The sequence below is a fragment of the Sciurus carolinensis genome, chromosome 12 (assembly GCF_902686445.1).
Source record: "Sciurus carolinensis chromosome 12, mSciCar1.2, whole genome shotgun sequence".
NCBI classification, from domain to species: domain Eukaryota; kingdom Metazoa; phylum Chordata; class Mammalia; order Rodentia; family Sciuridae; genus Sciurus; species Sciurus carolinensis.
In genome coordinates this window covers 95,020,823-95,038,484 of record NC_062224.1, presented here as the reverse complement: position 1 = coordinate 95,038,484, position 17,662 = coordinate 95,020,823, and the positions used below count along the sequence as shown (strand labels likewise).

Below are 17,662 nucleotides of genomic sequence, written 5' to 3'. Positions count from 1 at the left end.
TAAATATACAAGACATAATTCTTCCTAAAAGAATGGTTGTTAGCTGAAGTCACCCCTTATCTCCCTATGGTGCTTGAGCTTCCACCTGATCATATAGAGATTAGAACACACATCTTTCCCAATTCTGTTTTAGACCTTTAAACAGGACTTTGAAGTGGTTTACTTTCTTTCTTCATAGTTCTATCATTGAACAGATAGTATATCTTGGACACAATCACAACAGATCATTTTTTGTATTTTTGTGTGGTACTGGGGATTGAACCCAGGGTCTGACACAGATTAGGTAAGTTCTCCACCACTGGGCTATTTCCCTAGCACTGGTCAATGAATCTCACAAAGAATAATTCACTAAGTTTATGTATTTCACTCCTGTGGGTATAGTAGCTCAAATGTAGTCTTTGGGACTATATTTGATGATGTCATAGTTTCCCCTTGCCATAATCGTAGTTTTCCCTTGCCGTCATTCACATATGAACTAGGGAATGCTAATCAATACAAGAATATTTCAGGATGGAATGGAATGCATCTTTTCAACATACAGTTCTAGTAAGTTGCCATAAAATGTTGTCATATGTAATATTTTTAACAGTCCATTTTGAATCAAGGTGAAGAATTTTAAAATATGTTCAAGGTAAATCAGTGGGTCAGGAAGCTACATGTATGACTCTATAAAAAGTATTCTATATTTTCAAAACAGTAAATGTTTTGAACACCTAGCTGGTATATCCTATAAGTATTGTCTTGTTAAATCAATAATCAAAAAGACTGAAAATAAAATATTGTTTTTGCATTTGTGTAAATTGATTTTAATTTTTTTTAAACTTGGTAACTTTTTATTATAATGCGCTAACTGCTAAATATTATGCAACATGCAATTTTAGATCAAATTAAAGTATTCACTGTTCAAGATCAAAAGCCCTAAAGACTAAAGCACATGCTACTGGTGATCAAAGGCTTAATAATTCCAGAGCTTTCACTGACCTTTCTCTGGGACTTTGCAGGAATGAGTCATTTAAAGTCTGTGATCCTTAGTTTCTTTTTTTCTTGTTATGAGTTAGATCACTATTTTTCAGATTTTTGAATTTCAGTGAAAGAAATGGGGCTCAACCAATTTGCTGTTGACAACATTTATCTTTAAATCATTTAAAAACATACCAACACACAAATTGTCATTTTCAGCTAAAATTTTTCATTAAAAAGAATATTTTAACCACAATGAGACAGGGGTCAAAGAAAATTCTTTATATTAAAAAAATAGTTTTAAGGGAAAAAAGCCATATTTTTTCCATTCTATCATATAGTGATAAAAAATTCAAACACACTTAAATCATTCTATGCACCTATGTTGAAAAATTATTGAAGTGTTTCCTATTCTCCCATTCAACCACAAAACTTTAATCTACAGTATTATTTTGATGCACTATGTTAAGCAAATATAATTAACACCACACAGATTATGTGAATTAAATGTAATTTAATTAACTCAATGAAATAAAAATAAATAAAATTATATTTTTAAGATGAGGGGAAAGATCTTCAAATTTTTCTTAGACTTTACCACAATACATTTTAATACATATTAAAGAACTCTTTAGAAAATTCCTGTGGGAGATGACAGCTCCATTTGTTTCTATTAAAACATCATTCTGGTTTCACAAACTCAAAAGAGAAGTTACTCTGTGGTAATACCCGTCTTTATCTTGGAGTCCAAGAGTCATTTTGCAAATGTGTGGTATCATTTCCCTAAACAGCTCAGGACAGAATTATACTTCAGTTCCTCAATTCTACATTTTTACAGAGGTAGAAACACAGCTCTGAACTTCTTTCTTTTTCCTTTTTTCTGTTTTCCTTTTCTTTTTTGGAAACACTGCTGAAAGAGTTGAGATAGTTTTGTATTCTACCATGCATTACTACAGACTATTATTCACCAGTGAACTACAGAAGGATGTAAGATATTAGACAGCTCCTCCTTTTAGAGAGAAAATGGAAACACCATTTGTCTTGTTTTCTCAATTAAATATGTGTGAATCAAAAGAAAAAGCTTTTTTCAAGTTAATGCACAGTGGGCCAGGAAAAGAAGAAGCAAGCAAAGAGGCTAAGACAAGGTAATATTGTTTTCAATTTTATACTTTTAAACTCGTGACTGATGAATATTTGTTAGCATTTATTTGTAAAATATCTGGTTGAAAATATGTTGATTATACAATCACAAGTGGAGAAAAATATTTTCTTATTAGGACTAAACAACCGTTAAACCTGAACAGTTTTCACTTTAAAAGGTGTAGAAATTTTAGCCACAAAGAAGAAATAGAATAATCTGTATCAAAATATAATCTCAAGTATAATCTCTGTCTTGAAGATAAAGGAGAAACATATTTAATATCTGCTATACTAATTCCTCCAAAAAACATATTTGATTGTGTGTAGTGGGGGAGGGACTGTGAGAGGGTATTTACTAATTCTAGATTTGTTGGTAGGCAGAAGAAATTTTGCCTGTCACCTAAACTGTCCTGAAGTTACTGCCTTTTTTACAGAGCCAAGGAAAAAAGAAATAGGCTGAGTCTTCTTGTGCAGAAACTTGACTCACATGAAGAGACCCGCTCCAGTAGATTTGGGGTCTTGGCCAAAGAATCAAGGTGAATAACTTTCATTATTTAGAGGGAGATTTTGTTGATTACATAATTAAAGATTTAAGAAAGGAAGTTAGGGATTTCTATTTTACTAGAAATTACATGGTAATGTAAGGAAAATTAGAGATGCCATTTTAAGAAATTTGAAATATCTCTAAAATTAAGCTACTTTAATAGCTTGAATTAAATAGATTTTATAATTTATATACCTGTCATTTTTAAAGGACACATTTTACTTGCTAAAAACTGATGACATCATTAACTTGTTTTCACAATGTAATATTGTCATAGAAAAGAGTTATTTATCTCTTTTTTTCAATAGTTTAAAAAAAGTTCTACATATAACAGCAGACAATACACACATAGGGATGTTTTATAATTTTTTATCATGTCTTTAAATAAAGTGGAATAATCTTTTATACTAGTTTAATACAAATTCTTCCAAATTTGAATATGATCAATCAAGATGCAAGAAAATATTCTACCCTTTATATTATCAGCATCTCTAAAATTTTTTTTTATTAAAATGGCTTTTATTTCTTATCCCTTTTGAATGTTTATTAGTCAAACTTCCTGTATCTGTTAAGAAAAGTTTTGCAGCATATTGTGGTTAAAGCTTCAAGGAAATCTCACTTAAAATTAAAAATGAAAAAAAAACAGTTTGAAAGATATTCTTAGGTTTATCCATTTGATGGATTTAAAAATAAAAAAGATAGTCGACTTCATTTCTTCGTGTGTGTGTGTGTGTGTGTGTGTGTGTATGTGTGTGTACACGTGCGTGCTTTTCAACATAAAGCAAAATTATTTTTCCTTAAAAAAATAAAGAAAACCTATAATGTCACTTTACCCCGCTGCTCCATAGGCAAATTCTGAAAGGGAATTGATGAATGTTTTTGAAGTTTCTAATGTAAATGGAACTTTCATTATATGAAAAATCAAAGAGAAATCCTGTGAAAATATAACTGAAAAGAGCAGAGATATAGCATATGTTCAAACAGATTCGTAAACAGACTTTGTGCATACTGCATTATAAAACATTTTGTTTCTTGAACAGAGTCTCCCCTGAAGAAGCAGTGAAATGGGGTGAATCATTTGACAAACTGCTTTCCCATAGAGGTTAGTGATATCTTCAGCAAACACTTTATTCCTTAATGGAAAATTAAACAGTGGATGCATGTAATTATACAAAACAAGCTGTCATAAAATTTTATATAAGTGGTAATTTACAGTAATCTAATTTTCAGATCAGCAGAAGTAACTAAATAACAGAATAGTCAGCTAATGGAAACCATTTTTTAAAATTTCCTCATTTTATTAAGAATTACTTATTGAAATGTTAATTATTTCTTTTCATTGTTTGCAATTTCAAATTTTTTGATTTGCTGATTTTTGAAGGAGATCTTCGATTTCATTTAATCTATCATTAATAAATTATCCATGTTATTTTCATTGTTAAATGATAAAAAACTTAACAGTAGTTCTTTTGACAGATGTTCAGGAAACCCGAAAGAATATAAGTCTTTAAACAATTTTGTATATTCTTTGCTCTGCACATCAGATCATCTATTTTTAAAGCAGAATTCTGTAGAAAAGTTGAGAATCAGGTCTGTATTTAAGACAGAGCTCTGTGTATGAGGTGGAGGATGAGGACCAGACGGAGTCCCTGTTTGTCTCCTCAACAGCACAGCCAGGGTTAGAGGGCAGCCTGCCTGAATGATACACTAGAATCAGTTTCCATAAGGTAGCAAGCAAACGAACTTGTTCTTATTCAGTCCATGATTTCTTTCAAATAGCAAAACTGAAAATTTGTACTGAGTAGTCAATGGGAAGCCACAGGGTTGATTATTATTCTCGGTACTGAACTGGTCATCTGAAACTGCAACCCTTCATCGTTACCAAATATCTACACTTCCTCAAACCCACAGCATTTGTTTGCATCTCACATTTTTCCTGTTCCTTATCTTATTCTGTGTCTAAAACACAGTCACTTCCCAGGTCTTCCCCAGTCCATCCCAAGGTGCTGCCAGCCAGCTTCTTTAACAGTGCTTAGAGCAGTGCCAAGTGGTTTTCACATTCTAAGGTGTTTGCTGGAAGAAGTGAGTCCTGTTGCCAGGGAAGCTAGGAGTGGCATACTTGTAATTCAACCAGTTAATGAAACACCTACTTCATCCTCATTCATATTCTGTATTTTTTCCCCTCCTTCATAGTCCAACTCGTCATTAGCTGATGGTGATCTGTTCATTTTCCCCTGAATTTACTAACATCAGAATTCTATTTCTGCACACTATTTCTGAAAACCTTCCCTCTTTTGATGAAACAGATATCTGCCTCTGCCTTGTAACATTTGCTCGGAGAAAGAAAACATAGGTGAAGAAATCAAGACTTTAAGTTGGGGAAGATGTAGCCACTGAGAATGGAGAGCATTGGTTTAAGAAAAGAAGTTTGTGCTTTATAAGAATATAACATGGTTCTCCTTCCTCCTTATTTCACTCTAATGTTAGTATCAGTTCCTACTTGGGGAAGAGTAACTTAAGCAACTTTCTTCAATTACTCACTTTTACTCATTTCTTATAATTGCTTAGCTATTCAAATTCTTGCCCAATATATGGCAAACTTGATCCATCTTCACTGTCTTTTCTTTTTACTATTTTAAATTGATACATAATAAGTCTACATGTTTTATGTAGCACAGTATGTTATTTTGATACATGTATAATGATCACATTAGGGTAACTAGCATACGTACAATATCCAATATTAATCATTGCTTTCTGTTGGAAACATATATTCCTTTCTTCTAGTTATTACCAACATCTCTTTGTCTTACCCTTCCCAGTCTCTGGTAACCACTATTCTATTCTATCTATGAAATAAATTTATGTAACTTTTATATCATGTAGTACTTGCCTTCGTACCTGACTTATTTAACAAATGTTTCCCAGTTCTATTCATATTGCTGCAAATAACATTCTGTTTTATTTGATGCATAATATTCCACCTTGTTAGTGTATCACAGTTTCTTTCTGCATTATTCCCTTGATGGAAATCTACACTGATTCCATACCTTGGCTATTAAGAATGGTGCCTTCCTCTCTGTCTTGCTACCACTGTTGCCATCAGATTCAATCTGTTCCTTATAGCAACCTGTATCAAACTTTCCTCTATAAACCATGCTTCCAAAATCATTTTTTTAAATCTTCTTTTCTACCAATATTTTGGTACATCACTGCTCTTTCATCTCTTTACCACTGAGAGAAAGGGAAAAAAGATAAAGGAGTGAAATGGTTAAATATATTTTTTTAAATTTGACTATTTATTAAAAGGAACATTTTTTTTACATCATTGGACTCCCAAACACAGCATGTAACCTGAAAAATATTAAATGCTCACATAATAAAACTGAACTCGTTTCTAAGAAAAGTCTATTTCAGAGTTCCTTTGAGATTTGAGTTTGTGGTCTCTTCTGTGACATAAATGATTGTATAATCTTATTTAAGCTCCCTAATCACTCTTTCAGCTTCCCCAACTGTAAATAGAGATAATGTTTTTAGTTTCAATAGAAATGGATTTCTGTCAGGATTAAATGAGATGATGAATAGGAAACCAATAAATGTTAGACATTACATAAATGTCAATGATCCCTGCTATAATGAAAAATAATAATTACAAACACATTTCAAAAGTTTGTTCCATTTTCAGTATTTTCTCACCTGTATAGTCACAAGTTAGAGTGTTAAAATTTCAATTGGAAGTAATATATAAACTGGATTTATTATTTTAACTTAATTATTATATAACAATTCTATCATATTCTTATTATCCAAAGTGAAGAAAGATTCAGCAAGGTAATTAGTCTTACCAAAAAAAAAAAAAAAATCCTTGCCTGACATTCTGTAATTATTCTTCTTTACAAGAAGTCAAGATCAAATGGATAAAATTAAACCTGAAATTCTTTTTCTCTCTACTGATAGAAATATTAAAGAATTATAACCTATAACCAGTTTAAACCAAAAGGAGGAGATGTGAATAAAAAACAGCACTGAAGAATTTAGACATTAATAACATCTGCATTGATCAAAGTGCTAAAGAAATTATATGGAATTCACAAAATATTGTTACTAGTATTATTTTATTGAATCACTATTTCTCATTATAATGTTAATTATAATATTAAATTATAAAAATTAAAATAATCACCTAAAATTCTCTTGTTAACAATAGTTAAATTTAGTTCATTTCTATTGACTTTATAGGAAGAAATATATATGCATTTTTTTTTACAAAAAAAGAGAGGTTCTTTATGTACATACGTGTGCACATACACATTTCACAACTTTGCTGTATTAAATTTTATATTCTATCCCTCCATTTAATATGTTTCTCAAATTCTGTATGTCATATCTACAGAAAACAGAACTTGTATTAAACTTAGTCAAATAGGAAATTAAGTTATACATCAAACAAAATACTATGGAAATTTGAGTATTTAGTTGGATAAAAACAGTTGAAATTAAAACCTTATAGACTGATTATCAGCAGCTTTAGGAACAGAACCACAGAACAGATGACTCGTAGCCTAGGATTTGGAGGATTCATCAAAATTCACAAGCTGGACAAAGAGAGAAAGAGACCATCCAAGCAGAAAGCTAATATAGGCAGGAGGCATTAAACAGTGTAATTTATTTAGGGAATTAAAAACAAAATAATTCTTTATTAAGAAATGTAATTTGAAAAAGGAAGCGCTACTTAGGGTGACAGACAAGACCCATGAGACCAAAACAGAAAAATCACTGATCTTTATTGCATTTCACAGACATCTAGGTATCCATAGAGGTGACTTGAAAATTCTACTATTCTCTTCAAATGTCATTCACACAGTTTTAGTATTCTTTTAATTTAAACAGAGAGAGAGAGAGAGAGAGAGAGAGAGAGAGAGAGAGAGAGAGAGAGAGAGAGAGAGAGAGAAAAGTAAAACCCAAGGAAATATGAATGCAATATGAACTTCAGCTAATGTTAATATATCAAAATTGACTCACTAATTGTAACTCATGTACCATCATTAATTGCAACTCAATGTAAGAGATTAATAATGGGAAAATTTTAGGGTACATGGCAACACTGTACTACCTTTATAACTTTCTGTAAGTCTAAATCTATATTAAAATAATTGTATTACTTTAAAAAATGGACTCAAGGGACAGGGTATGTGACTTGGAGATAGAGCACTTGCCTGACATGTGTTAGCCCCTGGGTTCAATTCCAGCACCACACAAAATAAAATTAAAATTGAACTGAAATTTGTTATATAAAAATTTTTAACACAATAAAGTCCATGAATAACTTCTGCTCCTCATTCATTTCTACATAGCTATTAGGATAAGTTGTTTCCACATCCTTATTTACTGGCAAATCTGTCTGAAACTGAAAAAGGAGTCATAAAAACCTATAATTTAAAAATGTATGCATAAGTCAGTAGTTTCTAAATGTTATTTAATAAAGATGTATTAATATATCAAAAACCAGTATCAAATCACTTTTTCTGCCATTCTTAATCATTAATTTCAAATTTAGTCTTCATTGGTTTTCTTATTGATTGACTTTATAAAAATAAAAATTATCACTGTGAACATATGAAATAAATTAATGAGAGAAATACTATATATGTATATTTTATGCATATATGTTTGTTTGCATAAATGTATTTATATGGTTCCATGTAAAACATCTTTAAAAACACATGATGCAGCTGAATAAAATATAACTTGAAGAATAATTGGCGAGACAGTTTTTAAAATGCTGTAGAATTTTCAATTTATCTGGTAGGCTTTAGAAAAATCATTAAGTGGAATTAAATCAATGTATTCAAGAATTCAACAGGCAGAAGTAAAGGTCATTCCTAAGCAGAGAAGGAAGCCTGAAAAGGGTAAGAAAAATAAGAGATCTTGATATATTCTGGAAAAGCAAGAAGTTCATTTGCACTAACGCAGAGCATAGTGAACAAAAACATTGGAAAATCAAGTTGGGGGTCAAACTTCAGGAGACTGTGTTACAAAATTAAATCTGATGGATAGAAAGATAGATTACTATGAACTGCCTACAAAGCTCTAAAAATATATATAATCTATCCTCAGGTAAGGACCTTTTCAGAAGGAAAAGAGATGAACTTGCTGACTGTTTGAATACATACATATGTTTTAGGGTGAAAAAATGAAGGTACAGGAAGAAAAGAAATAGGATGAGCCCAAGATCCCTGGGTTTTATTTCCATATTAGTAGGAAGATTATGCTTCCTATTGCAGATTAGAAATTGAAGCAGAGAACAGGACATAGGAGAAGGCACTGGGTCACAGTTTGAATTTTAGTTGATGGAAGTCTTATAAGAAGTTCTGCAGGATTGGGTAGGGACATGCCTAGAATAGGGAAGTGTGACTGATGTACACATACAAATGTTCTAACTGTCTCACTTGCTGGTAATCTAGGATTTGAGAGAGCGTTGTTACGCAGGAGAGGAGTCTGTCAACAAGAAATCTTTGCACTAGTATATAACTATTTATTTTCCCTATGTGCCTGTTTTTTTTTTTTTTCCCCAATCATTTTTTTTTCCTTTTTATTAATGACTATTTGGATATTTGGACCTACCAATTATATTTCTGAGGCAATTCATAATATGTAAGTATAGTAATAGAATAGTTAAGTCGTTATATTGATATATTTAAATATATATATTTAAATATATGAACTGATTATACTAAAAAAAAAAAAAAAAAAAAAAAAAAAAAACAACAACTTATTATTGCTTTGAGTAAGGCCTGTAAGGAAATGCAATACTTCACTTCTGAGGAAGGAAATGGGTACTTCTCTTTATAAGTTTCTACCCTGTGGCTTTTCAAGTTACTCTTACCAATTTTTGGTTAACAATTTTCTGTAAGATAAGGGGTTCAGTGTTCTACAAAGCTAAATTTCTCACTCGAGCTGACCCACAGCAGTTTGTTCATCTACCTAAAGAATAAAAACTAATCAAATCCAGCCTAAATTACAAATGGATCATATAAACAAATCATTATTACAACATAAACCACACACTCTATGGCAGTTTGGAGCTAAGAAGTCAAAGGTTAAAGGAGAAACAATGCAGGCTAGTGCTTAGGATATTATACTGCTCTTGGGTTTTCAACTTCAGAGTCTCTTGACTTTTTCTTTCAGTTGGTTTCTTGGCATCATAAAAATATTCCAACAGATGCCAGAGTTTCAATTTAGAAGCATGCAATTACAAGCATTTCATATTTGTATAACACATTGAGCCAGCTTCTTCCAGTGTGAATTCTAATCCCAGGTTCGATCAAGCCCTCTTGGCAGCTGCATTCCCCACTGCTGCCTTCTGAAGGACTGTTTAGTAAGTTACTGCCTCTGCGTGAGAAATGGTTCCATTGTGACCTGACTTAGTGCAGCTGTCCAAAGTAAGAGAAACAGGAAGTAACTAATGTGCTAGAATCATTGTGTACAACATTGCATATTCTGTTTCAAAAAGTAATTTGCTTAAAATTTTAAATAAATTAACTCCTTTCTCATTCATCATGCACTCATTTCTTGAATGAGTATTTATTCCTCACCATTATATTCATATTATGCCAACAAAATCCATTCATGTTGGTTAATGCATCAAGAGGCTTCATAGCACACACAGCACTTTTCTTGATTTGAGCACTTTGACTTCATTTTGAATGTCTGTATGAAGTGCAAAACTAACCATGGTAACAAAGGGCTTTTGCATAATATTCCAGAGAGTAGCAGCTGGTATAGAGTCAACACTCCAGCTTTGTGAACTAGTGAAGGACTATATTTAAAATAATGTTTATGTTGTTTTCTGGAAGACTTCTACTTGAATTCCATGTAAGGTGATTTTATTCTGCTGCTCCAAACAGAATAAGTCACACTTGCAAATACCCTCAGTCCTTATTTCATACATGATCATCTTATCCCTTAAGTTTTTTGGTTTTTGTTTTGTTTTGTTTTGTTTTGTTTAATTCCTCAACAGTAGAGGCTTTGTTGTCTGCATTGCACTTTAGAGGTTAGGGTCTTACTATTTTAAGCAAGAACCTTGGGTTCAATCCTCTCTGCTATCTTTCTTGAGCTGGAATATTTAAAACACTTAAGTCTCTAAACATTTGTAAAAACGAGTATAGTAGTGCTTCTTCATATGGCTGATGTGAAAAGTTAATAGAATTGTGCCAGTAAAAGTCCTACAGTAATGTACTAAGAACTCAGCAAATGATGAGTTCCTTGGCATCATAATTTTAATTAATATAATGCTATTCACACATATGGCACAGTCCTCAGGTTCACATTAGGTGATTCATAAATGATTTTATAAAATTATTCATAAATAAAAGCATAAAGGAAGTTATTTTTAATAAGTAAGTCACAATTTCAGTTGTTTGGCATAAGGAGAATTCCTTTTAAATGTCATTAGGAGTCATTTTATTATACTTTAGATCTTTTAATAGGAAAAATAATGGTTGTATTCTTCTGAAATCTGGACAATTCTTTATTAACTTACTTTATAAATAATATCTTGAAAAACTATTCCATCTATGGTTATATATAACATATGGATAAAATTAATTGAAATTTTAAGTTTATCCTACACTGAAGTCAGTGTACTTTTTTCATAAATCAAATAAAAAGATATGTAGTTTCCTTTTTTCCAGACAAGAACTGATCAACAGATCTAGTTGCAGCTAGATGTTAAACTATAAACCCCCAGTGTTATGCTTTTTTAAAATCAGCAGGGGACACATTTCCATATGAATACTTTGTGGTTTTTTTAGTGTTATCTGAAAATGTTCTCATAATCTTTTGTGGTCTTGTCTCCAAGTGTTTCCTAATACTGAGTCAAGAAATTCTATATCGGAATCTACTTTATAGCAACTACCAAGCAAAGAATGCCAAGATGCTGACCCTGTAATAACAACTAAGACATTTCAGAATTCTTCTAGAAAATATAAAGAAACAGTCAGTTCTGAAAATAGTTATTAGACACAAATTGAGAAAATATCATTTTTTAGAATACAATCCAATAAAGAATGGATACCAATTTGGGGGAAAAAGAAAACTCACTTTAGAAATCTGAAAGAGGAAGGAAATAGAGTGCTGAGCAGTTATTTTCTCTCACCAAATATTCATCAAGGGGAAATTCCTCAGGAAGATTTTTTTTAAGTTTTAGCCAGAGACTGGAGCTAACTGCCTGAAGTTGGTTCAAGTCAGTTGGTGTGTAGATTGTTGTTTTTGTTGTGGTTTGGCTTTAACAGACCTAAAAGTGCCCCACATTTCAAATTCTACTTCAATTTCAACTTAGAGGTTGAAAAGCATGTTTGGCCTCAGTCTCCTTTGTTTCCTTCCAGGATCATTACAGAAAAAACAAAGACAAAAAAATAAATAAATAAATCCAGAGGCTGGACCATCAAAAAAAATTTTTTTTAAGTTACATAAATAGAAAAGGAAGGAATCCTCAAGCTGTTCCCAATCAATAGCCAAACAATGCTCATTCAGCCTATTTCTTCAAGTCATCAATCCAACGCTCCAATTTCACCTGAAGTCTTGAGAAGACATTGCAGTTTGGTCTTCAAAAATTAAAGGAGCGTATTCTTCAACCATAGTAATGATAGAAACTGCATTTTTATAAGTTCAGGCCCCGAGATGCAGGCGGTGAAAGGAATTATGGGAGGAAAATCAAAGGAGAACACACTAAAGAAACAACAATCTCTGTGAATGATTAAGTGCTAGTAAGCCACAAAACAACCAGCACGTCTGACTCCCTGTTGTTCTCTTTGACAGCTATTTTGGACTAAAAATGTTAAAACCAGAGACAGATAATTTACTTTACTGTGAAAACCTTTGGAGAAAATCTGCTATGTATCACAATGCTCCGTCGTCCATTTATATTTCCCTATTATATTGGGAGAAAAGCACACTGCTAGGGGTGAGAAATAAGTCTTGAAAATAATACACTAACTGAGCTCCAAGAAATAAGCAGAGCAGTTAAATATCTCTAACATCGATCACACTCTCAATTCTTGGTGGTCAGGGTTTGCTGACTCACTCAGCGACCCCTTAACACAAGGTCACCTCAACACGGCTGTGTTTGAGTAGAAATCATCTTACCTGTATCTAACGACTATAGACAAGTTCTTCCAGTTGTTTGTCATCTTAAGATACCTTCTCAAATTCTTTCTGAGCCTGATCTCTATAATTTCTTCACTAACATCTAATTACTAACATCTGATAATCAGGGTCAATTTACTGAGGAAAAGAAATAGCAGAACCACACTTAACCCAGTGAAAACACTGGTGGAAGAGATGAATGATAGAAAAGCCCAATGCCACTCTCTTGTGGTGGGAGTGGTCAGTCACCCCACACTCTAATGCTTCAGTATGACCGCCCACCGCCTGCAGGCGGTGGGCAATCACAACACGTGCGCTTTTCTTGATCACAGGAACCAAAAGGGCTTTATTCCACAAGTCTCCGACTTATATTGAGAACATCAGCCTATCAGAGAGTAGACTACCAGGAAAGTCAGCCTATCAAGGAACAGTCTCCAGGCAGATACCAGGATCGCCTCATGTACAACAGCCAACCAGAGTTACTTCCTAAAACTTGAATATGAGTGCAGCTATGTCTGGCAAGCTGCCAGGCGCCATCTTAGAGATCAGGCCACGGTGCGGCTCTGGGACCCTCAGAGCCCGCCCCTGACATCTCCCCCTTATTCTTTAAATAAAGAAAAGATGACTTGGGACCATGCCTGTCTTAGGTTTTCCATGGCAAATTACATCCTTACCCGTCATTGGAATTCTGACCTCCAGCGTCAGAACCCTGTCTTAGGTTGGTATGCATTTCCACGGATCTTACCCGTCTTTGACTACTGGTCCAGCATGCTTAGCCATACTTGGGGGGATGTGCCTGTCTCAATGGCTGTCAAAGTCTGTACTATAGCCCGTTGATGACATCGGGCATCTTGGCGAGCTCTGATTTGGCTGTGTATAACATAGGCTATCCCTAAGCAGATAATAATCAGAACAGCTACTGTTCCAGCCCACTGTTTTGTCAATCCCAGGGCTTTAGATAACAAAGAGAACATCTCAGATACCGATGTAATTGAACCCTGGTGGCATTGACTCTGAGTATCAAACGTAGATGACCAATTTTTAGATAACATAATCACAGAGCTAAGGTTATTATAAGCAATAGGGGTGACACACACTGCTCTTAAAGGATAAACACATCCCAGTCCCAAAAGTTCTTGCAAGATATCCACTTGTTCTTGTAGTAAGTCCATTCTTTGATTTACAAGGAGTAAGCCTGCTGTTAGATGTTGGTTTAGGGTCTCTTTAGTCTGTAAGGCTGCAGCTGTATTTTTGGCCAAGTGATTGACTGCTGTTGCTGTAGGTATGGCAGTTGCTAGTGCTGCTGTTGCAGAAACCACTATTGCAGTGACCATAGCCGCTGTGATGCCAAATTCTCTCCTGTTTCTTGACAGTAACACTGGCAATTCCGCATCTGTAACAGAGACTGGGACTGGTAGGAAGGTAGGAACACACATTAAGACTGCCAGCGGGAACCTAGAAGCATTCCAACATTGAGAGAGATAGCATAAATCTGAAGTACAATTGAGAGAAGCGGTTGTTTCGTTAGTTCAGAAACATAAAAGGGGGAAACACACAAACTGGGGTAGGTGGAAAGGTACATAATTGAACTGTTCCTCCTAAGAGACTGAAAAGAGGTTGTAAGTTAGTTCAAGGGGGGAAAGGCTACAAGCATCATGGTCATCAGGAGTCTGAGTTACTTGTTGCTAGCGTTGGCACTGGTCGAGTTAGTCGCTCAGGAACCCAAATAGGCGATGTTTTATCCTGTGGAAACACACAAACCGAGCCGCGGCTCCAGTAAAGCACCGGGTCTGGGCCGTTCCATTGTCCTGTAAGAACATCCTTCCATTTTACCGTCGCTCTATCATGTTGTTTATGATTGCCATGTCTCTCAGCGGCACAGCGACCCTCATTATCCAGAGTTAAAATTTTTTTAAAATAAAGAGGCAAAGAGAAAGTTTATCTTTAGGGGACCTGAAGGTCTCCCCTATTCCCCCTTTTTATTTATAAAGAGTATTTTTGAGGGTGAGATGTGCACGTTCAACAATACCTTGTCCTTGTGGGTTATAAGGTATACCTGTGGTTAGAGTTATTTCAAATTTAGTAAGAAATTGGTTAAAAGAGGTTGAAGTATAAGCAGGGCCATTGTCCGTTTTAAGTTGTTTAGAAGTCCCCAGGCTGCGAAAGCCTGGAGACAGTGGGAAATGACATCTTTGACTTTTTCTCCACTGTGTAGCGACGCAAAGATGATACCTGAACATGTGTCTACAGATACATGTACATATTTAAGGTTACCAAATTCAGGAATGTGAGTAACATCCATTTGCCATAGATGATTAGGTAACAGTCCTTTAGGATTAACTCCTATAGAAGGTGGATGATGGAGGACTGTACACTGGCCACAAGATTTAACAATAGCACGTGCAGTTTCTTTAGTAATGGGAAACTTCAGTTTCAATGTTGTAGAATTAACATGGAATTGTTGATGATAATTTTTTGCTGCCTCAAATGCAGAAAAAATGTGGGGATCCTTAGTTGCTATGTCTGCTACATTATTCCCTAGGGCTAAAGGTCCAGGTAAATTGGTATGAGCTCTGATATGTCCAATAAAGAAAGGATTATAACGATCCCAAATCATTTGTTGTAAAGTCCGTAAAGGATGAAAAATAGTAGAGTTTGAGGCAATGAGCCCTGCACATTCTAAGTTACTGAGAGCTTGAACTACATATAAACTATCTGAGTAAACATTGAATGGAATATTAGGGAACATTTTAAAAACTTCAAGAACTGTTAAGAGTTCTGTTTGTTGAGCAGAAGAATTAGGGAAAAGGAATGTTTGGACTTTATCTTGATAACAAATAACTCCAGTCCCTGCTTTGGATCCATCAGTGAAAATCACAGGAGCCTTAGGAATAGGTTGTTGTCTGGTAACTCTTGGGAATATTACAGAATTATTACTACAAAATTGTATATAAGGATGTTTAGGATAGTGAATATCAAAGTTAGCTTGAGTGGAGCATCTAACAACAGTCCAAGAATCCATGAAATTACATAACCAAGAAAGTTGATGCTTATCATAGGGAATAATGATAGTAGTTGGATGAATTCCAAACACTGTGATAGATGATTTAAGTGCCTTTAGGATTACTTGAGCTACTGCTTCAGGGTAGGGTAAGAGAGTTTTATTGGGTGAACAGGCTAGATGGACCCAAAACAAGGGACCCTCTTGCCAAAAGACTCCAGTGGGTAGTTTCTTGTTAGGAATAACAATGAATTGTAATGGCTGAGAGAGATCAATACGATCTACTTGAGCCTCATCTAATCTTTTTTGTATAATATTCAAAACCAGACGTGCTTCAGGAGTGAGCTATCTGGGTGATGTGGGATGGGGATCCCCTTGTAAGATATTAAAAAGAGGAAGTAGTTCTCCTGTGGAAAGCCTCAAATATGGACAAATCCAATTTATATCCCCTAGTAGCTTTTGAAAATCATTTAATGTTTTTAGATGATCTACCCTGATGACAGTTTTTAGTGGCTTTACTACAGCCCTGTTTAATTGGGCTCCTAAGAATTCTTGTGTAGTACCAACTTGAACCTTTTCAGGGGCTATAATGAGTCCCCATAATTTGAGTTGTTCTATTAATTCAGAATAAATATCCTTTAAAATATCTTCCTCAGAGTGGCATAATAATATATCATCCATAAAATGATAGATAATAAGTTTGGAGTATTTTTGTTGAATGGGCTTTAACGCCTGATCAACATAAATTTGACACATAGTGGGGCTATTGGTCATACCTTGTGGCAAAACAACCCATTCATATCGTTGATTAGGTTGTTGATGATTTAGAGATGGGAGAGTGAAAGCAAATCTCTCACAATCACAAGGATGTAATGGAATAGAGAAAAAACAGTCTTTTATGTCTATAATTATTGTAGGCCAATCTTTTGGTAAAGCAGTAAGGACTGGAAGCCCTAACTGAGTTGGCCCCATAGACTGCATAGTAGCATTAATAGCTCTTAAGTCATGAAGGAGCCTCCATTTTCCTGATTTCTTTTTTATGACAAAAATAGGGGTATTCCAAGGAGAAGTTGAAGGTCTAATATGATTTGCTTCTAATTGTTGTCGTACCAGTTCTTGGGCCGCTTTAAGTTTTTCTAATGTCAGGGGCCACTGAGAGACCCACACTGGTGCATTGGATTTCCAAGTTATTTTTACATACTTTTGTTCAGTGGCCCCAAGGAAAAACCCAAGCCTTGGCGACCTTGATTGCCCTTAACACTAATTGGCTGGGTATTTCCCTGGCCATAGCGGCCAAGCCCCTTGTCCCATTTATGACCTTGTTTTACCATTAGATTTTGAGCCTCTTGGCTATAATGGCCTTCTGTAGTGAGTACTAAATCCATTTGCATGATAATATCTCTGCCCCATAAATTAACAGGTAAATGGTCTAAGACATAAGGTTGAAATGTTCCCTGTTGGCCCTCATCGTTTTCCCATGTCAATACAGAACTACTCCTTTGTGGGCTAGTAGCTACACCCAATCCCCTCAGGGTTTGTTCGGTTACTTGTAGAGGCCATTCTTTTGGCCAATCTTTTAGGGTAATAATGCTAGTATCAGCTCCTGTATCTAGGAGTCCCGAAAATTCTCTATTTTTAATCTTTATTTTAAGCATTGGCCTATTTTTTAAGTCCATGGTAAGACAGGCAAAATCAACTCCAGAAGATCCCAAACCTGCAGTTCCCCTGGTTGCTGTGGTTGATGGAAAATTATTATGAAGGCTGGGAATAATCAAAAGCTGAGCTATGCGCTCCCCAGGTGATATGGAGATAATTCCTTGAGGAGAATGTGCAAGAACCTTAATTTCTCCTGTAAAATCAGAGTCAATAAC

At 34.4% G+C, this 17,662-nt stretch overlaps 1 protein-coding gene across 2 annotated transcripts in view; it reads left to right on the top strand.

Moving 5' to 3' along the window:
- The first annotated feature begins 1,772 nt into the window (after positions 1-1,772).
- The window catches only part of Rgs18 (regulator of G protein signaling 18), a 33,641-nt gene continuing 17,751 nt past the window's right edge, over positions 1,773-17,662 (top strand). For both annotated transcript variants that reach the window (XM_047521746.1, XM_047521744.1), the window contains exons 1-3: positions 1,773-2,105; positions 2,535-2,636; positions 3,685-3,746. In XM_047521746.1, coding sequence (XP_047377702.1) covers positions 1,984-2,105; positions 2,535-2,636; positions 3,685-3,746 — 286 coding nt within the window. In that variant the 5' untranslated portion in view covers positions 1,773-1,983. The remainder of the gene's footprint in view (positions 2,106-2,534; positions 2,637-3,684; positions 3,747-17,662) is intronic.